The sequence below is a fragment of the Leptinotarsa decemlineata genome, unplaced genomic scaffold (genome assembly GCF_025532065.1).
Source record: "Leptinotarsa decemlineata unplaced genomic scaffold, Ldec_3_MD MMD2_tig00026316_RagTag_RagTag, whole genome shotgun sequence".
NCBI lineage: Eukaryota > Metazoa > Arthropoda > Insecta > Coleoptera > Chrysomelidae > Leptinotarsa > Leptinotarsa decemlineata.
In genome coordinates, this window is record NW_027412685.1 from 2,295,917 (window position 1) to 2,319,409 (window position 23,493).

The following is a 23,493-nucleotide window of genomic DNA, read 5'->3' on the forward strand; positions in this document are numbered from 1 at the left end:
TTCGATACATTTTTTTTTGCAATAATTGAATAGAACTGGCCGATATATGATGAAAATATATATATATATATATATATATATATATATATATATATATATATATATATATATATATATATTTTGAATGATGCAACTAATTTTCCTTTATTTTCAGTATTTCAATATTACATTTTACAAAAAGGATTTGAAGCTTCATGTCTTCTATTAATTATCTGCGTGCGCTTTCGACAGTTGGTAGTACTGTCATCTTCTAGGCACTCCTCAAACTCAGATGAGATTGTGGTTATCCTGACGAAGGTGTGAAATATACCGAAAGCTCGACATATAACATATATATATATATATATATTTTGAATGATGCAACTAATTTTCCTTTATTTTCAGTATTTCAATATTACATTTTACGAAAAGGATTTGAAGCTTCATGTCTTCTATTAATTATCTGCGTGCGCTTTCGACAGTTGGTAGTACTGTCATCTTCTAGGCACTCCTCAAACTCAGATGAGATTGTGGTTATCCTGACGAAGGTGTGAAATATACCGAAAGCTCGACATATAACATATATATAACATATATATATATATATATATATATATATATATATATATATATATATATATATATATATATAAATATATATATTTATTTTCAGTATTTCAATATTACATTTTACAAAAAGGATTTGAAGCTTTATGTCTTCTATTAATATATATATATATATATATATATATATATATATATATATAACAATGTAGGTTTTCACGGATGGTAGAATATGATGTGTTGTTTTTCCGGGTGTTCATCCGTTGTGTACTATTCGATAGTCGACGTTTCGCCATCATCTCAGATGGCATTATCAAGACGAGTTACTACTTCGCTTCGAGAGGTGTAACTGATGTTAGGTTCTTCTTGTGGTGTTTTTATATGGTTTCGCTTGCGTAAGTTGTATGGATTTGTTACCTGTTTTTCTACCTGAGGGTTGTTGATGGCTTTTGGCAGTTCTCCTACCTGTTTTTCCACCTGAGGGTTGTTAAAGGCTTCTGGCGGTTCTCCTACCTGCGATGGTTCATTATCAATTTGTGGTTGTCTTTGGGGGTTGTTTTTAATTATTGTTTTCCAAATCCTTGGGATGTTTAGTGAGTCATCCCTTTTGTTGATGAGGCCTTGCTTGCTAACATCAGTTACACCTCTCGAAGCGAAGCACTAACTCGTCTTGATAATGCCATCTGAGATGATGGCGAAACGTCGACTATCGAATAGTACACAACGGATGAACACCCGGAAAAACAACACATCATATATATATATATATATATATATATATATATATTTATATATATATATATATATATATATATATATATATATATATATATATATATATATATATATATATATATATATATATATGATGTGTTGGTAATTTGTTGAAGAGCCAGGTTATGAAATAAGAAAACGATTCACGATAACGGGAAGTTTTGTGGTGAGGGGGAGTAAGTTACTAAATCTCAGATTAATATTACGATCGTCGGTCCGAAACCTGAGTTTGTTGTAGAGGTAAGCAGGCTTAGTGACTTATTAGTTTCAATTTTTTTAAGCGAACCAGACAGGAAACATGTAGCCTCAAAATTTTTGATATCATGTGATTTAAGAAAACATCACATGAAATAACTAGATTCATGTAATGCAACTATCGATCTCGAAATAAGACCTTAGTATTTTCATTTACCAACACCATGGATTTATCACGGTAAAGATGGCAAATGATTCAGTACCATCGGAGTTTCTAACATCCATCTCGAGTCATCTATCATCGACTGTATTGTATCTTGTCGTTGCAGAGAAGTTGGATTGAATTCTGAGTCTTGCAAATTTTATGTTGGGCACTTTTGCGGAAACATACCCGAAATTTGATTTCGAAGAATCCGTGATGAATCCCCAAGATTGTAAAATTTAGTCAATCTGCTTCACAGTATTCATAACATGTTCTACGCATTTTAATCCAGTTACAACATATTGATAATTTTTATATTCATTCCTTGATTTTCTTTGACCCCACCCTTCACTTATGGTCACAAAACAGGGCTACATATATATTTATTTCAGCTTTCATACTCACGAACATGAGGAAAAGAACGTGGAAGAGGGAGAATAACTTTCCAAACAACATATTTGAACTCATTTTGCCACCTTTTATCTCAATTTGAACCCTACTTCTCCATATTGGCGTGCAAGGAAACTTGTACGTTCATCAATTGATGGAGAACAGGTCTTCTTTAATCCAGTTTTTGTAGAATTCCAACATCCAAACATCCAACATCCAAAAGGATAAAAAAGTAACTATTTTGCTGGAATTACGTTTCAACACCTTTCATACTTCTCCTTATTGGTCGTGGGAAAACATTAAATGTCATTTCTCTAGCAAATGTCCTCTATGAGAATAAACTAAGAATAAATTACATATTGGCTACCCTAGCATTGTTCAGGAGTTACAAAGAAAGAAAAACTGAATAAAGGTCAGTTTTCGGTGGTTTTTTCAATACGGCGCAAAACAAAGGAGTGGAAATGAAGAAAACTTGAGGTTTTCACTATCTAAATCTAACCATTCCGAACGACATAAAAAAATCCTTACTGTTTTATTTGAAGCTAGGTTGGACCCCTCTAGCGAATGGATTAGGTATGGATAGTCCAGTGAAAAAACAACGAACAGACATTATCTGAAAATTCATTTACGTCATACTATTTTTACAACATAAGTAAAATTATAAGTTTCAAGTATAATCGCCTTTGCGTTGACATTTTAGAAATCAATGTTTCTCAGTCACATTATACACGGCTGTCATTACCAAAAACTTGTTGAATTATAATGGATTTGCACCATAATTCAATTGATCCGATGAACTCTCAAGAAATGAAGACTTTACAACAAATTGATATTTGGGAGATCTTTACGAAATTTTCAAAAGCATCTTTATCATATTGTTTTTTTGTGAACAGATTATTTTTTGAAAGAACTTTTTTCATGAATCTAGTTTCTATGGTTGATAACGAAATGAATATATTCATTTTCAATGATCAACGATCATTTTTTCAAATGTCATTGTCTAAAATTGCAAAATTACACAAGAGTGTGAGTGTCAAAGTGACTCTTTTCCATTAATATGTTTTGCATCAGTTTCAACAAATGCTTCCTGTTTTAGTTTACATTGGATCATAGGATTTTATTGAATATACATAGGAGAAATTATTATTCTCTATAGAATATTTTTTTGCACTTTGAAAAATTTTCGCGAATTATCTACTTATTTTCTTTGATATATATATTTATAAATTAATTTGCAAGTTCAAATGTGTTTCATTTATCATTTTTATTCTGATGAATGAAAATGCTATATTTTTGGGTTCATATACTGTTTTCAGTTTTGTTAATTAGGAGTAGTTAATCTATAAATAAAAACTGGAATACGATAAAATTTTCCTTGGATCTTATGACACGAATATCACAGAAGAAGGTCAAGACATTTTGGATGAAAACAGTGAATATTTATTGGTTTCAGTAATGACTATTGATTGATGAGTAACATTTTGATAAAACGATTATTAATATATCGTTAATTGGTGTTCATATTTTTATCCCGATGAGAATATGAAGTGAAAGTTGGATATCATTTTTCCAGATATCAGTGTAAAAAAAATCTGTTTTAAATATGTTTTTCCGTTAACCATTGCTATTTTCGAATTCCAAAAAACTAACTGAAAAAATTGACATGGGAGTTTGTTCCTGTTCCAAATAGGAGTAGGAATTTGATTTTTGTCTTTAGAATATATAGTGAAATTGAAATGAAATGTGTGATTTTGGGTTGGAGCTATTTTCAGGGGTTGGCTGCAGACTGCAAATTTCCATGTCTGACAACCCCGCCTACAACTGCGGTACAAAATCTCTACGGCAAAAATTCAAAAGTGGTCTAGTTGTCATCACGGCGCATACTACAAATGTCAGAGCACTGCGTCCATTGCCTGATCGCCCAGATAGCAGTTGTAAATGAAATTTCAAGCTTTAATGAATTGAATAAAAACACTTTTGCCTAATTACCAATAGTTGATTGGTAATTAGACACATGTGTTTTTATTTATTTCATTGAAGTGATCATGAATTACCACAAAATGAACAAGTCATCAATCACACATTTGAAATTTCAAGCATCAAAATCTCCAGATCACCAACAGGAAACTCAGAAAATAACTTTGCCACAGTTTCAGAGTACGCAAGAGGCCTAAAAAGTTTCCGACCCAACGATACTACGGAAGCGCAGAAGGGCTTCATATTTTAATTATTTGTTTCTTGGAAATTACGACTTTGAATCTCGAAATTTCGACTTCAAACTCGAAATTTCGACTTTAATCTCGAAATTTCGACTTTAATCTCGAAATTTCGACTTTAAAATCGAAATTTCGACTTTAATCTCGTAATTTCGAAATTACGACTCCAAACTCGAAATTTCGAGTTCAAAGTCGAAATTTCGAGATTAATGTCGAAATTTCAAATTAAAGTCGAAATTTTGAGATTAACTTAAATTTATTGCGCCTAAACTGCGCCAACAGAGCATTGGAAATATTCATTTGAACACGGCACCCCGTAACTTCAAAAACTAAATTGGTCCATTAAGCCGATCGCCGTTCGCTCGCAGCTCGTCCAAGTGGAGAATTCGTTCATTGAAAAAAAAAGCGAACAGCTGATCTGGGTTTTGATAAACAAGTTCTCTTCTGGGTAAATTTTCGTTTTGTGGACACCTGGCGATTTTGAAAAAATTTTTGACTGTACTTACGTATTTTGATGCGTAGATTACGAATCCGAAAGAAAAAAGCGACGCTCTCCCTTATTCAAAAAGTTACGGCTCTTCAAAGTTCAGAAAAGGGCAACTTTTCAGCCTTCTTTTTCACCAAATAAACTATTTAAAAACACAATCATTTATTCACTAGGTCACCTTTACACTTTATTCCTTCTTCTTTGACACTTTTCACTTCAATAATCAACATTATTTAGTTCAAGTAGGAGTGTTTGCAGCAACAATACGTTGTACTAATTGCAATGAAGAGTGCAAATTAAATTATAACACTTTATGGTATAGATGCAATAGAAAGCGGATTATGAAAATACCGAAGAAAAAAGCTCAGTACCTACAATTGTTGTAATTTTAAGAAAAGTGCCAAAAACCAATTTACGAGCTAGAGAATGATGGCAAAAAAAATTTGAATTACTTTAGGAATATTGACTGCATCAGTCGAACCAACCATATCATTAACCTTAAAAACGTAAAATACAGTGATATGTAACCAAAAAGCAGCTCCGTACATTTTTTAACATGTATACAAGAAAAATGTTGATTATTGAATTGAAAAGTGTTAAAGAAGGAGGAATAAGGTGTAAAGAAGACCTAGTGAATAAATTCTTGTGTTTTTGAATAGTTTATTTGGTGAAAAAGAAGGCTGAAAAGTTGCCCTTTTCTGAACTTTGAAGGGCCGTAACTTTTTAAATAAGGGAGAGCGCCGCTTTTTTCTTTTGGATTCGTAATCTACGCATCAAAATACGTAAGTACAGTCAAACATTTTTTCAAAATCGCCGGGTGTCCACAAAACGAAAATTTACCATTTTTGTGATATAATTATCATCTTTATATCTTTCCGATTTGTCTATTCATATCCAGTCATTCTGGGCAGTGTACTAGTTAAGACTGGCTCATTGATAACTAGTGGCGCCCATATAAATAAACTCAAATCAAATAAAATTAATCTCGTGGACCCACCCCAACCGACACTTGAGCTTGGGTATGAGTTCACGCACATATTGGACAGATGAATAAGGGTACCTAATATTATTTGAGTAGTGCGTAACACAACTTTTTCATGCCTAAATGTTGATTCAACGTGTGACAAACACGTTCTTTTCACATGTTCATAACTCACTTCAATTCGGCGATTTTTTCGTCGGTAGTTGCAGTTTTCAGACGTCCCGAACGTCAATTGTCCACCAAGCTCTTACGGTGTACTGAGTTGAACCTCAAAACGATGAGCAGTCACAGTCCGTCGCGTATTTCTGATATGTACTGCTATTGGTGGAATCAGATGTGCCAAGTCACTTTAACACTTCCAGTGAAAGTATCTATAGAAGAGAGACAAATCTCCAACCTTTCTTCAATGTCCCAGGCTATCAAAGCTGCAAGTGATGTTGGCGTCTCCAATCAGGCGGATGGCTCTTTTTTGAATGGAATCCAGCAGTTTCAGAAAATGCTTAGGGGCTTAAGAGCTCCATACATGAGAACAATACTCCAAAGAAGGACTGATCTGAACTTTATAAAGCATCAAAAGTTGCTGAAGTGTGAACAGTTTTCTGGTTCGAAACAGTGTTCCAAGCTTTTGAGAAGCAGCCCTTGAAATTCCAGCTACATGATTGGGCCAAGACATATTGGTGTCCATTTTATCCTCTAACAAACTTATCGAAGCAGAAAGCGGAATTGATTGTCATTATTATACCTGGTTCGGAGACATTTATCGTTTTTGGAAAAAACCGATGTCGGGGTTTTTGTGGCATTGAATTGAACCTGGTTAGTTTCACCCCAATTCGAAATCACTTCCAGATCCTCATTAAGATATGCAACCTCCTGCTGCCGGTGAAGATGTGCATCCGCAGCCGATATCCTAGAATCCAAATGGAATGGCGAGACAAGTATCGTCAGCAAAGCAATATATTGGATTCTTGTTTTTTTTTTTTCAATAAGTCGTTGATATACAATAATAGGAAGGTTGGAGACAATATTGATCCCTGTGAAACACCACCGTTGATGGTAAAAGTATTCGAGAGATATCCATCGACGGCCACTTGCAGGAAACGTTCTTTCAGGAACCTGAAGAGCCATACACAAAAATATATATACTCTCGAAACTGAATTTTCAATTTTCTTGTTACCAAGAATCGGTTTCTTTCATTTCATTAATTTTTTGAAAGTTCAAGTTATTGACAAAAGTGAAATTTTTTGCATGCAACGATAATTAGCAATTACACAACCATCGTAAAAATTAGTTATCTGAAACCATACTAATCGCGATTATATATCAAAAATATTATCCTCAATCTATTTTTACCGTCAATAGTGGTGATAGAATTGGGCAATCTCGAAAACTGACCAGAGATACGAAATAAACGGTAGTTTTTTTTTTTTGAGTCATCCATTGGGATCTTACAAAATATGCATAAAGACTCGATCGAAGGGTAACAAGTTGCATGTTGTATGAACGAAATGAAATTACTCAAAGATATGTGAAAATAATACAATTTGCAATAAAATAATATTGCTTATATATCATAGATAATTAAGTTATCTCGAAAACTATCACATCCACAGTAAGCTGAACCATAACCTCCATTCTTTGCTATGAAATGTTTTACAAAACGTTTTACAAAACGTTATTATGAAAAGAAAGCAAACTTTTTTAAAACGGTGGCTTTTTAAAAACAGTATCAAAATAAATGTGTAGGAGATATTATGAAAAATAAAAAAAAAGAATATTTTGAATTATGGTAGATTCCATAGATTCCGGAATATTTCAATTGTATATATTATATAAAAATTATGGGTTGAATGTCGAATGTTTGAGTTATTGTAACTTAATCAAAGTATGGGTCATTTGTGGAGAATTGAAAAAAATTTAAAGAGTAATACCTCATTTCCATGTTAAGAATGATTTTCGTGTGATTCAATGTTCATATTGTATATCAACGACTTATTGGAAAGAACCAAGAATCCAATATATTGCTTTGCTGACGACAACACACTCGTCATTACAGAATAGAAATTTTATTTATACTGAACAACAAACAGAATGGTTTCCACTTACATGATGTACAGTTTTTTTTTAAAGTTCCTTACATATAGTATTCATTGAGTACCATTGATACAGTTTTATCGATATAAAATATAACAATATAAAACAATAAATAATAAAATGACCGTGAAAAGATTCAGACACATTTGAGCATTCGAAGGAGTTGTCCCTGTGTAATACTGAATATATCCAGTTCACAGTTCCTCACCATTTTGTTAACTGTTTCGAGACATTGTTGAAGAGGAGACAAATTGTTTGAGATATGAAATAGATTGTCTCTTCTTCTCAGTCTTACGTCAGGTACAATAAAATCAATAGTATTGAGAATTTCAGGTACTTTCAGTTTTCTGAGAATGTTAAAAACAAAAATCACTTCCGAGGACTCACGTCGGTGTTTCAATGGTTGCATGTTAAATTCTTGTAATTGACTAGAATACGATATAAATGAAGGCCAAACATTGTGTTTTCTGAAAAAGAGTGTTCTTAATAATCGTTTCTGGACTTTTTTTCATAATTTCAAAATATAAAAAGGTTTTTGGATTCCAAATGACACAACCATATTCCAGTTTAGAACGAACAGTGGAGTTAAAAAGTAACAAACACAGATAGATCTTAAGACAGAGCTCATTTTTTATAACATTCAGATACTAAGTATTCAATGTGCCGAGAGAAACTGAACACATCAGTAAAATGATCTCGAGATCTTTCATCTCATTAATTCTCTGTTAATTGGTATGATTAATGAAATAGTCCTTGATAGTAGGTGACTTCTTTCGTGTGCATTTAGCTTCGTTGAGACATAGGTCAGATACTGAAAAGTAAGTAGATAGATTATCTAGATCATCTTGAAGCATTCGCTTTCGATTCTTCTAAACAGCTTGAGATCATCGGTATATAGGAGCATTCGATAATGCCCGATATACCGAGAAAAGTCACTAACAAATAACACGAAAGGGATAGGTCCCAAAATCGAGCCCTGCGGAACTCCCGAAGAAGCAGTGAATTTGAAGGAAAATACGTTGTTGAACTCTAAAAACTGTATTCTGTTGGATAGATAGCAGTGAAAGAAACCGAATGCTTTCAATTTCAGGATCAAAACCTCGTGGTCAACTCTGCCGAATGCATTGGCCAAGTCAGTGTATATAACGTATATTTGATAGCCATTTTTTATTCCATCCGTAACAAAGTTACTAAATGCGCATAAATTGGTAATGGTAGATTTATTACGAATAAAGCCATGCTGTTGGTCAATTATTACTGAGTCCACGTGATTGTATACTCGATTATATATTACCCGTTCTAATATCTTCGACAAAGCTGATGGTAAAACTGTTATGGGTCTATAGTTTCTTACATTATTCTCATTGACGGTTTTATGTATGGGGGTTTGCCAATTTTGAGAAAGCTTGGAAAACGATTATCTTTCAGAGAAAGATTGAATATCAATGTCAGTGGTTGCTTCAACAAGTCACAGTAAGCCTTGAAAAAAGTAGGCTGGAATGCCATCGATTCCAATGGCTGCTTTGGGTGTCAGAGTCTTAATAGCATTTTCAACCTCTTGTTCCTTAATTTCATTTGGATTTCAGGGTATCAAATGAGGATGCACATCTTCACCGGCAGCAGGAGGTTGCATACCTCAATGAGGATCTAGAAGTAACTTCGAATTGGGGTGAAAGTAACCAGGTTCAATTCAATGACACAAAAACCCAGGCATTGGTCATTATTATATCCAGGCATCGGATATAATAATGTCTGGTCAGACAATTCCGCTTTCTGCTGCGAAAAATTTGCTGGGGGTTAAAATGGGCACCAATATGTCTTGTCACAGTCATGTGACCGGAATTGCAACAGCCGCTTCTTAAAAGCTTGGGACACTGTTACGAACCAGTAAAATGTACACATCTCAGCAACTTTTGATGCTATAAAAGGTCAGATCAGACCTTCTTTGGAGTATTGTTCTCATGTATGGAGCTCCGCCCCCAAACATACCCTGAGGAAAATAGCCATCCGCCTGATTGGAGACGCGAACATCACTTGCAAATTTGATATTCGTGAACATCGAAGAAAGGTTGGAGATTTGTCTCTCTCCTATACATACTTTCACGGAAAGTGTTCAAGTGACTTGGCACATTTGATTCCACCAAAAGCTGGACATATCAGAAGTACGCGATGGACTGTGGCTGCTCATCGATTTGAGATTCAACTCAGTACATCTCGAACTTCACTGTTTAAGAACTTTTTCATTTGGAGTTTATGTGAAATAAACTTCCTGAGAACGTTTTTCCAAATGCATTTAATCTCCAATGATTCAAATCCAATGTGAATCACTACTTTCGCACAGGCACTGCTCTGAGAATGCCTTAAGGATTTTTCTGTAGTGCTTGTGTTTTGTCTTAGTTCACATCTAAGAGAATGTCTGTGTATGATCTAATTCACTTTATAATTATAGAGTTCTTATAATGGTTTTTTTTTTCATTTCTTCTGATTAAAAAAAATTATTGATGGAGAAGAAGAAAGCTAAAAAGCTTCTTTCCGAAAGAATCTTTTGAATCTATTAGTCATGTGAGTCGATTTACGATGATCTCATCGCATCATTCAAAACTTTTTTATGGAGAAAGTGGTTCTATCACGAGTATGAAATGCATATATGCTCAATTTTCAAAACATTTGCTATTCATGTCAGCTGGTATTGACGAAGTGAGAACGGTGTCATTCCGCAAATATTTATTGTGTCTTAATGATTTAGGTGTCTCAGTAATTTTGAAATGTATTTATTGTATGTTACCAGCCAAAATATGACGTGGAAAGAAGGAGGAAGCTTACACAAACTGCAACAAAATTTGACGAATACGATCCAGTCTTTACCAAACATTTTATTTTTAGTATAGTTGTCGCCTGGTTGCTTTCGAGGGTTTTATTTTGTTATCAGAACGTTTATTCATAATATTATTCAAGTGCAATCCCAAAACTCCGTCAGACATAATCTAGTTGTGGCAAAACGTTGGAAATCTGGCTAGTACATTGCATAAAGTTGTTGAATCAACTAAATGAACTTACAAAACCTAATATAATATGAACCGTCGCTTTAAGGGAATATATTTTTAGAAATATCTGAGGCTTTATGAAAATGAATGAATTTGTTGAATAAGACAAGTTTCCAACTTATTCATTTCAGAACAAACCAAAAAGTGTGAAACATTGAAAAACACGAATTATATTATATGAAATGAAAGTACATTTCTTGCTAATAATATTTTTTAATTTTTAATTTTCAGCTTGTATTAACTTTTCGATTTTTTTTTTTTTAATTTCAGTTTTTTGTTTAATAAAATTGTTATTTTTCTGGTAATCTTTTTAATTTCTTCCACGGATTCCAAATCAATTTATATTATATCAGACAATGGAAGTCCAAACTGATGAAATATACCACGAAACATTGTCAACCACCTTCAAACAAACAATTAAATTCTGTTGCAAATGTATTATATACATCAATTACATTACTATTATTTATGAACATTAATATGAAAAGTACGATTAGAACAACTGCTGATTTCAATACCTTAAGATGTTGAATAGCCTTGTAATATATTTGAACTAGATGAGTTGACAATTGTATGGGCATTAAGAAATAGATTGATCGATGTAACCCTCAGCTACTGCTGTAGACTTCCATCCTCCGTGCTTCTCAATATCCATTATTTTTGAAACAGTGACCTGGATATTCCTTTGGTTCCGGGAGGTTCAGAAACTCAACAATAGTAGAGGGCATTTTCCCAAACGTGGTTATACCAACTGGGTTGGCACTGCATTTATAATTTGAGTATTTCAAAAAAAAACGTTGATGATTGATAACAGAAGGGCGTAGAAAATAGTAGCAACTTTTATCATCAAATATTTTTCATATAGCGCCTCATTTGTAAACCTCTGGACTTGTTCAAACATGTGTGTTTTTGATTTTTTGGGACCATGAATTTCATTTTTATTACCTTGAAAGATTTGCTTGTATTAATGTATTTCAAATCATCTAAAAGAACAATTCGTTCAGGCCAGTCTCAACACCCTACACAGTAGGTTAATGGACTGACACCTATCAGAAAACAACTACTCCCCTGGCTAATACCACGAAGGGCGTTGGATTATATCCGACAGGTGTCAGTGCAGGATTCTTCACTGAAGTTATTCCTGCATATGCTGTTGGCGATACAACTGCCGCAATAGATTTTCAATTATTGGAACACACTTGCAGACCGGTTTCAGGCTGTTTGGCCACTCGTCAGTGCAAGGTAGTGTATATCATCAACATAAAGTCGATGATTTCCGATAATTGAAAATCGAATTCCGTCAGAGTATCATTCCTCGAACTAAGCTGAAGACTACAACAAACAACAGGTTTGTCGTCGCTCCATCTGCCTGTGAACGAGGTAACCAACTGCATATCCAAATTTGCCCAATTCCTCGTAAAAGGAAAGAAATCTTTCACGTATAGTCAGTGGGCATACTTGAAGACTGGCTATAAATCAAATCATCTAAAAGAACAATTCGTTCAGGCCAGTCTCAACACCCTACACAGTAGGTTAATGGACTGACACCTATCAGAAAACAACTACTCCCCTGGCTAATACCACGAAGGGCGTTGGATTATATCCGACAGGTGTCAGTGCAGGATTCTTCACTGAAGTTATTCCTGCATATGCTGTTGGCGATACAACTGCCGCAATAGATTTTCAATTATTGGAACACACTTGCAGACCGGTTTCGGGCTGTTTGGCCACTCGTCAGTGCAAGGTAGTGTATATCATCAACATAAAGTCGATGTCGATGATAATGTATTTCGGCACACTTGGCTTTATCATTAAAAACTCTACAAAGTTGACGAGTTCCATATTTTTCATTTCTCTTCTAGATAGGCTAAGAAGATGGTTTCGCTGAAACTTCCTTCGACGTTTTTAAGTCTACACCAGCTAAGAAAATTAGATTATGCGATGTACTGCTGAGCCGATTTTGTTGGTAACAATTCATTGAAACGCTTTTTGCGGCCTGTCCAATATCGTCAGGAACACACAATTCCTCACTATTGTTCTTCATTATGCAAGACATTTAACACCATCAAGAACTTCAAATGTGACTTTAAATAAAACGTGTGAGCTGTAACCAATACTGTTTGTTGGTAACCTGGTAATTGGGCGTCACCTGACACGGCCACTTCACAGCAAATGCGATAACATGAAAATAGTTAACTGACAAGAGATGTCAAAATATGTTTTTGTAGAAATAATAAATGTATCTATTTTGGTAAAAAAACAGGACAGTCGTACAAAAAACTTTGTATGATATTTGTAAAGTTTTATAAGTTTTATTTTTTTCGTGAAATTATTCAGCTCACTACATTCATTTCGCCCACTTTTTCATTACCTAACGTAACTTCTAGACATAATAATAATGATATTGAAACTTTTCTGAACTTCCTTCTTTTTATATAAGCCTTCTCAATAACAAAAATAAGTTTAACCTAATTAGTTCAACCAAATATAATTTTGTCTACAGTTATTTCCATAATTTGAAATATATTACTTTTTATTGAGATTTATAATGCTATTTCAGATGAGAAATACCTTGAGCAAACTGAAAAAACCTAATATGAAAATGTACCCTTATGACCCGTAAGAATGCTGATGAAAATTAGTAGAAACTAAAGCACACATTACTGAAATAGTAACTAAATGATGATAAATTCAATGTTTTTGTTATTATTTATTCAATTCGAGGAATATTTTCACCTACTGAGTTATTTTTTATCTGAATTATCCTTGATAATGACGAAATGATAAATAATTACTATTTTCCCCTTATGAGAAAGCCAGTTACAGCAAATAATAGCCCATTATCGAGTAGTATTTTTTGCATAATCTACTACGCGTTTTCACATCAATGCAAAAAGTAAATTAGTGAGGATTGACCTATGATATGCTATTGCACACAGTGAAATTTACTTAACTCGAAATAATGCAGTGCTTTGCCTGCAAATCAAATATAAGCAGTCCTGAAATTATCCAGCCACACATTGTGGTAGATTTTCAATTGAAGCATCGGTTATAGGTAATGAAAGACAATTAATCTGTAACCTGTATGAAACAAACAAAGATGACATATTTCAGAAGCGTGCTGTTCTGTTTACTTATGTTCCCAGTTTCGAGACATTCTGTGACAAATGACATTTTGTGCACCTAACCTATCTTCCTCTATATAAATAAATAACAAAACAACTGTTGTTTATGTGGCTTGTGGAGGTGGTATTGAACTTTAATTTATATTTTGCCTCAATTGTTGATTTATAAAGATAATGTTCCTTTTTTAAAGTAGAGTATCTAGGTACCTACGTTTAAATTATTTCAACTTGATAAAGGCGCTGTAAATATGTGAATTAGAAACAAATCCCTTTAAAAATTAAAACCCAACATTTGAAACATCAATTTGAATATTTTTCGAAGTGAATTTGAAAAACTCATGAATTAAACTCAACTTTATTTTGTTCAAACTTGCATTTGCTGTAGTAACCCAAATTGAGGAACATTCTCCATTGTACCTTCAACAGACACACTGCACCCTTCAATAGGACCGACTTGGCTTTTTTCCATAGAAAAATAGTATTACAATAGTTTCTGATGGGAGATTAAAGATCATGGTAGAGGGGATAGTTTCAGTCTCAGTGTTTTTCTTCAGTTTACAGTATACAACTTGGAAGCTAGTGAAACCTCCCTGAAACCTCCGAATTTTTTAAGAATACAATATCAGCCCGAAATAAAAAGTGAGGAGGAAGTAGTGCAAAAATTCGCGAGCATCACCGATGTCATTGGATCTACAATTTTTAGAATTCTGAAGGAACTCAAGGAATGCAACAACTTTTTGGAGGCGCAGGAATCCACTGGCAGAAAGTGTTTGGTTGTCGACGAAGAAGTTGAGAATTCTTTCAGGAGAACAGTACCCTCTTTTTACATAAAAAAAAGTAATACTGACATCAAATGAAGTTTTTTCAATTATTCGTGAAAACAGTTTTTTTCCTGATATAAGAAGAACTAGATTATGAAAGATATTACATGAGAAGAATTTCACTTTTGGATAGAAAGACCATGTCAATAGAAAAATCAGAGATTGTAGAATGAAAATGGAACTATTTAAGAGAAATAAAGAAAGCCAAAACACTGGGTAAATCTATTTTTTATTTGGATGAAACAGGGGTCAATAATAGTCATACCGTCTCGAAGGTTTGGCAAGACCAGAACATCAAAACCCTAAAGTCTGTCTCTCAGTATCGTCACACTTTTCCACTTCTTGAAAATGGCTTCAAAATCGAAGCCGAAACGTCAAACAATGCAAAACTTTTAACGCGGTTCAAACCGAAATTAAAATGTTCAAATTTCTAACCGCAGAAACCTATATATGTATACTCCTCTGGTGACGTTTCGAAGACTGTAACCATCTTCATTATCAAACCTACGATCAATTTGATAAAATCAGTGTCAAAAATAATAATACCAAATTGATTTACATCATAAGGCAAAGTATAATTATAAATTATAATGTTTTGATTTATATAGTTTGGAAAAAGAAAATAAATAGTCTTAAAAACGTCACCAGAAGATACATATCTGTTTTTATTTGAAAAATTTCATAAATTCCAGTTACTGCAGTGATTATTTGGCCTTTCTACATTTGTATTCATTTTTAAATTTTATATTCTGAATAATTTATAGATCTGTAGAAGCTAACAATCCTAAATTAAAAACTATTTCAAATATAAATTGTTAGTTTTCATATTTCAATTATCTTTGAATCATACAGAATATATCTTTCAAAAATTTATAACAATACCTCCAGTCCGACGCCTATTATTACTTCATTTAATGCAATATGATAAACAGCTTCGGCCGCCTCTTTTGAAGTTCTTTGTCGCAAGTTGCTATTTTAATGGCTTCTCAGTGGCATCCTCAAGGGGCATAGAGGATAGAAATATCTCAGTATCTTTATAGATGAATTGCAGTGCCATTGAGACGACTATGTTGCTTTCCTTGATGTACCAGCATGTTTGCATTTTTGCAATTCTTGCACTCTCAGACAACCGACTGTACTATAGGTGGTATTATTGATATGAATTCCATCATAACTATGAAAATACCCAATATTTAGACAAACAAACCTCGATCATTCATAATAGCAGGTAAAATTCCAATGTTGTTGGAATGTATCGCAAATATGCATCCCGTCGTCCTCAGTCTACCAGTCACAATCAACTTTTTGTGAGATATTAAATTGGAAATTGTTCATTTCAACCTGTTGGTTTGAATACTAGTAAAATTCCAAATGATATTGCAAAATACGTGGGCTGTTAGAAAATTGACTTGAATATTCAAATTTCGCAGGCTACGAATATGTGATTAGACATTTTTTTTAGTTTGGTACACTCGTCCGGAACATATGTGGACTGTTTCAGCTGTTTAGCATGTTTAGTTTGTTGGTGAGAGGCATATGAGGAATTGCATTCAATTTTGTGTAACATAAGGAAATAAGTGCTACAAAACACTTGAAATATTGACAGTGGCAAACGGTGGTTGTACTCTGGGTCCGAAAATGTTAACATGTAGTACAGGCTTTTCATAGAAGGTCAAGAAGATGTGGATGACAACGGTCAACCTCGACGCCACAACACATCAACAACCGATGAAAATGTTGAGAAAGGGAAGAAAATTATTATGGAGAATCGATGAATCACTATTAGAAAAGTGGCTGGGGGTGCCAGCATATCGGTTGGCCCATGCCATGCAATGGCGATCCAAATTTGCTCAAAACGGTCATAACTGGTGACGAAACATGGGTATATGGTTATGATATCGAATCCAAAGTCCAATCGTACCACGAGAGCCAAGACCAAAAAAGCACACCAAGTTCGATCAAGTGTCAAAGGTTTGCTTACTGTTTTTTCGATTGCCGTGGCGTAGTGCATCAGGAGTTCTTGCCACATGGTCGTACGATCAATAAGGAGTATTATCTTGAAGTTTTGCACCGCTTGAGAGAAGCAATATGAAGAAAACGTCCTGTGTTGGGAGATAACAATTCATGCCTTTTGCATCCCGATAATGAACCTGCTCACTCGACATCATACCTCAGCCACCTTATTCACCAGATTTGCCCTTCTGCTACTTTTTCCTGTTCCCATTTTGCGACATTTGGAGAGATACAAACCGAATCGCTGAGAGAGCTCATGAACAAATCAAAAAGTGCATATCAGAACTGCTTCGACAATTGGAAAACATGCTGACACAAGTGTATCATATCAGAGAGGGACGACTCCAAAGGAAACAAAAAAGAAATTGATGAATAAATTGATATTAAAAAAAAATCACCTCATTTCTGGAACATACAACGTATTTGTATATTGAAACTCCAATGCAAAACACATGATACTGTTCCGCCGATGTTCTACAAGATTGCTTGTAGAATCGGGGAAAAATAATGATATTGAAACACCATGGAGAATGGAAGTCGAAGGCTACATTGAAGAATCAATAACTGAAAAAACTGAAATAGCTAGTCGAATTCCAGTTTCCAGTACCAGTGGTCAAGTTTTCCAGTGGTCAAGTTCCCAGTACCAGTAGGTACTGTTTTGAGTTTTGAAAGAGTTTTGAGTGAAGAACACACCAGCATAAATGAAAAAAAAAATTCAAAAAATTTCTGGAAATGAAGTCTGTCCAGAGGTGCAAACTTCATGCATCGTGCAATAAAGATGCACTTTTTGCACTAGTACATTGCGTACTTCACAAAAAATATTCTTTTGATTAAAACAGTGATCACCCAGGAAAATGAAATGGAAATTCATTAGATTGATTTTGTAATATAACAACCGTCTTTCTACCAATTTGAGATTTTAAACCGTTCTTATACAAGAAAATGTATATTTCAGTGCATATTTGGATTTTGCATCTATTTTCATCAATTATAAAAAAAATCTGAAAAAAGGTTGGTTGGGTAACAGGATAAATTTTTTTTTATAATTGTTTTCTTGCCGACGTTTCGTATTCAATTAAATTCTTCTTCAGGGCTCGAAAAATAGTTTTTTGTATTAATGATATTATTATTTTAAAAACCTTTAGACATATTAGATACATATTAAAAAAAATATTGCAACAAGCAAATTTCCGAGACAACACCAACACAAATTAACATAAAAAAACAGTTCTCGTTTGATGTTGCCTTGGAAATTTGGTTGTTGCAATGTTTTTAATTTTTTCAAATAAGTACCTAATATGTCTGATGGTTTTTAAAATTGTAGAAAATAGCAGAAAAATTATTAGATGACTAAACTAATCAAATAAAAAAAAATTTATTCAAATCTGGGTAGCAAGACATGAAGATAGTTCTTCAGGACGTAGTACTTACACATCAGATAAATACGACTAATTCTTATAATAGATTCCCTACATAGAACACAGTTGAAATCCCAATCGTCTTGTGAACTTATTTTCATTCTTCTCTTCACAATCAACCAAAATCAATGAAAGCAATAACCTATTGCTGATGATTTTATTTAAGCCTACCAATTTTCATTTCAAATCATCTGAAAGTCTCAACTCTCTACACTGTAGGTTAATGTACTGACACATATCAGAAAACAACTACTTTCCTGGCTAATACCACGAAGGGCGTTGGATTATATTTGACATTAACCTACAGTCTAGAGAGTTGAGACTGGCCTGAACGAATTGTTCTTTTAGATGACTTGATTCATAGCCAGTCTTCAAGTATGCACACTGACTATATGTGAAAAGTTTTCTTTCCTTATACGAGGAATTAGGCAAATTTCGGATATGCGGCTGGTTACCTCGATAACAGGCAGATGGGGCGATGACAAACCTGTTGTTTGTTTTCCGCTTCAGCCTAGTTCGAGGAATGTTACTCTGAAGAAATTCGATTTTTAATTATCGGAAATCATCGACTTCATGTTGATAATAGACACTACCTTGCACTAACGAGTGACCAAAAAGCCCAAAACCGGTCTGCAAGTAGTGTGTTCCAATAATTCAAAATTTATTGCGGCAGTTGTATTGCCAACAGCATATTCTGTAAGTAATAACTTCAGTGAAGAATCCTGCACTGACACTTGTCGGATATTATCCAACGCTCTTTGTGGTATTAGCTAGGGGAGTAGTTTTCTGATAGGTATCAGTCCATTAACCTACAGCAGGAGTCTCCAAAGTACGGCCCGCGGGCCAAATCCGGCCCGCCAGTGTCATCAATCCGGCCCGCGACAGCCAATGATTTACTGTCATCAATCTGGCCCGCGACAGCCAATGTTGTTACTAATTGTTATTACTATTGCTGTGATAAGTTGAAGAAGAAAACACAGAATGATAATTACTCGGTTTTATTTACTTGCAAGGTAAAACTTAACGACAGATGATGACAAAGAAAACTTAACTTAGGTATCTAAGTTTAGGCATATTAATAACTAACAAATAATTGAAATGAATCACAGTAAAACAAAAACAGTAATGAGATTTATGTAATTTTGATTTTCCACCGACAATACTTTGTAGTTGTGGATCAATTTTACTTGTACCAATTATCAAAAGAGATTTAAGATGCTCATCGGTTAATTGAGATCTCTAAACATTCTTTGTGTACTTCATCTTGGAAAACGTTTTCTCACACAAGTAAGTAGTACCAAAAAGAGAAAACAACCCACGAGCAAATTTATGCAATTTATCAAATTGCTCCAGTGGAAGACTCTTATAAAATTCCAACAAAGATGAATTTTGATATTTGTTTTTGAACATATCACTGCACCGTAAATCAATAATTTTCATTTGGACTTCCGGAGCCAGGGTTTTAAAGTCAGAATCAAAAGGATTTTAAAAAAGCTTAATTTCATTCCCAATGACATCAAAATCTGAAAAACTCAAAGTTTCGATTGCAAAATTGACGGGAAATTCAGTCTCTGTAGTGTGGCTATTTCACATGTTTCAAAATGTGTGAAACATTTTTTTACGTAATTGCGATTGAAATAGTATTATTTTCTGCCTGAAATATTTGATATTGGTGTATAAATCAGGAAGAAGCTGATTTTCTCCTTGCAATCTCAAATTCAGTTCGTTTATATGATTTGTCAAATCAACATAGAAGGCTAACTTCCACATCCATTCACTATTTTCTAAATCGGCAAAAGGGCGCTGCTTCTCATTTAAAAAAATTTCGATCTCTGCTCGAAGTTCAAAAAAGCGCTTAAGGACTTTTCCGCAAATAAGCCAGCGTATGGCAGTATGATATGGTAAATCATTTTCTCCAATCTGTTGAATAAATTCGCGGAATTGTCGGTGATTCAGCCCAGTGGATCTGATGAAGTTAACAACTGATATGACTGGTTTCAGAACTTCAGACATATCCAAACATTTTCCGCACAAGGACTGTTGATGAATGATACAATGTAAGACTAATGGTTTTGAACCACCATCATTTTCTACAGCCTTTGACACAAGTGCAACCACTCCTTTATTTTTACCATACATATTTTTGCCTCCATCAGCTGTTATAGATTTCAAATTTCTCCATCGAAGGTTCTTTTTATTAATGGCATTTTCAACTCCCTTAAAAATATCTACCCCAGTTGTCGTGCCGTGAATACTATCAATATCAAGAAGTTCTTCATACACTTCGTAGCTTTTATCTAGTCCGCTAATAAAAATCAACATCTGAGCAGTATCTGATACATCCGTTGACTCATCCAATGCTAGAGAAAACCAGTCATGATGTCCATTTTTGTCAGACAGTTGAGATGATATATTTTCTGCGATGTCTTGCACCCTCCGAGCCACGGTGTTTGCTGACAAATTGACACTTTTAAATAAATTTACCTTTTCAGGGAATATTTCTTCGGATACTGCAATCAAGCATTCTTTTATCATTTCTCCATCGGTGAATGGTTTGCCACGTTTTCCGATTTCAAGAGCCACACGAAAGCTGGCGCGAGTTGCAGACTCTTGTTCAGTATTCGCTTTGGTAAACAAAGATTGCTGCGATTTGAGTCCGCATTTCAAAGCTTCAAATTTTTCCTTCCGCAAACTTCCTGTATACTTGGAGTACCTTTGAAGATGTTTCGATTCATAGTGTCGTTTAATGTTATAGTCTCTGAGAACAGCTATGGTTTCATTAGAAATTAAACATAGCGCCTTATTACTGGACTCAATTACAAAATACTGAAAGCTCCATTTTTCTTGGACCGTTCTGCATTCACTGTCGATTTTTTGCTTCTTTTCCATACTAACCAATCACACATAAAAACAATAAGTCAAATCAAAATACTTTTATTGACGGGTGTTACTTTATTTCACAATAGACAGTTTCCCTTCCTTCGTCTTTCCTACGCAGACTAACTCGCAGTTGTGCCGCTAGCCTTTTTATATACAATTATTACTGCCATCTCGAGGTGATCGGAATACACTAGCTAGAACCAGAACTTTCTCGAACGAACGCGGTAATTCCAAATATTCAATTACGCCTAATGCCACCTAGTGGGTAGCTGAAAAAGATATTATATAGTACCACTACTCGCCACTAGATGTCGTTAAGTGTCACAATACACAATAATAATTGAAATGCAAAAAAGGATAAGTTTGCTTAGGTCACGCATTTTGCGACTATCCTAGTCTAGAGATATAGTTAAGGGCAGAAATTGGCCCTTGAAACAAACTGAAAAAATCATTATGGCCCGAAGGCTTCAAAGATTGGAGACCCCTGACCCACAGTGTAGGGAGTTGGGACTAGCCTGAACGATTTTTTTTTAGATGATTTGATTTATAGCCAGTCTTCAAGTATGCACACTGACTATATGTGAAAAATTTTCATTTCAGTATCTGCAGAACCCATTAGTAATCATTGTTCCCACTATAAGTGAATATTTCTTAGGATTTTTTCGAAACTTCATTAATTTTATCGTAGTGAATGTAACAAATAAACTTTTCTGACACTAATTACAACCAAGTTTTTCATTTTTATTAATAATGAAATTACAGAGTCATATTTGTACACGTGCCTGACGATACTTCATTTTCAATGCGGCAGAAAATCTCTATGAAAACATCCTGTACCCAAGTCAATAAATGGAGTGTTTATTCATTCTCTCATGATTTTATGTCAAGATAAGTATGACTGACAACATATATAAGACAACAATAAATCGAATGAAAATAGGGTTCAGTAAGACGCTAGCAATCGGTATCGGCACAACACAAATCGTAAAACGAAGAATTGAAAATGTCTCCAAAAAACGAATTTCAATCTGATTGCCAAATTTTCAATCCGATATCGACCGAAGTTTTGTGTAGAAGTCAGAGTGGATCCAAGTATAATGCATCCTTATTACTGCTGCAACCAGGAAGAACTAAAAGTGGTAGGTTTACTTGTTTCGAATTTTGAATGTAGAAATAGTATACATAGTGAGCCAAATTTGACACTTTTGAAGGGAAACTCCTGTTTTCAAACTATATAGATGAAAACTGACGACTGTGTTTGAGGGGCAAATTTTATGACAAACACCAAACACCGTTATTTCAATACCTCGGCACGTGTTTCGATCACCAAGTGATAATCTTCAAGAGGAAGATGAGTTTGATCTTCATTTCCAAAGTAATATTCATTTCCAAAGCACTTTTTAGGTAGAATTCAATGGTGTTCAATAGTTATTGATATAAAACTAGTATTTCAATGAGACATCCTGTATATTCCTGTGTATTTCAATAAAGCTTAAAATAACCTTTCCAAAAATGTAGCGCACTTGTGTTCTGCTAGAGTCATCTCTGAACCACAGAGCTTTTAGATTTTTTTATGTAAACTCAGAATCGCACACTTTGTTTAAGAAGGCTTTGAAGGATGCGGCGATGAAACAGAAAGAAGTTGTTCAGTAATAGCTATCAAATGTTGAGATAGCTTTTCACAGCAGTAATTAAAACGCATAGTTTCAATAAAACTGATAACAATTGATTCTATATTTGCTACTAATAAATGAAACTTCAACAACAATGAGATTTATAAAGAACAAACAATGAAATATATTTCTTCAGAGAAGGTTTTCGAAATATTTAACAGCCACTACTTCATTCAGGCGGCACCTTTTCTGAACGTTTTTTGCCGAATTAATCAGATCAATAGGAGTGAGAGAAGCAAATGTTTGCATCATTGCCGCCTCCAATTGGTATCTAGAATTGGTTTGCAATTTGAAAATGAGATATTTCAACCTTCCCTAGAGATCCATAGACGTTAGTTCCGGTGACCTGGCCGGCCAACGGTTGGGTCCTTGGTTGGCTATCCAATTATTACCAAAATTTGCAGCCAAAAAATTGATGACAATTGTAGTGTTGTAAGGCGGAGCCTCATCTTGTTGAAAATATATTTTCTTGAGCTCCATTAGTGGCAATTCATCAACAAGATTTTCAATATTTTGCCTTTAAGTTTCTAAAAACCTCTGAGATGTGAGAGGGCCATTATAAACGGCTGGACCGATAATTCTACCCCTGAAAACACCTGACCACCACAAATCTTTCTTCACTTCTGTGATCCACAATA

The 23,493-nt window shown here is 34.3% G+C and overlaps 1 protein-coding gene across 2 annotated transcripts in view; it reads left to right on the forward strand.

Annotated features, from left to right (window-relative positions):
• The window catches only part of LOC111510970 (putative inorganic phosphate cotransporter), a 99,737-nt gene that overhangs the window by 19,631 nt on the left and 56,613 nt on the right, over positions 1–23,493 (forward strand). The window contains exon 1 of one of the 2 annotated variants that reach the window (XM_023166947.2): positions 22,109–22,321. The exons of the other annotated variant lie outside the window; for it this stretch is intronic. Within the exon in view, the coding sequence (XP_023022715.2) occupies positions 22,186–22,321 (136 nt within the window). The 5' untranslated portion in view covers positions 22,109–22,185. Of the gene's footprint in view, positions 1–22,108; positions 22,322–23,493 lie in introns of those variants that run through there. 2 annotated transcript variants of the gene reach the window in all.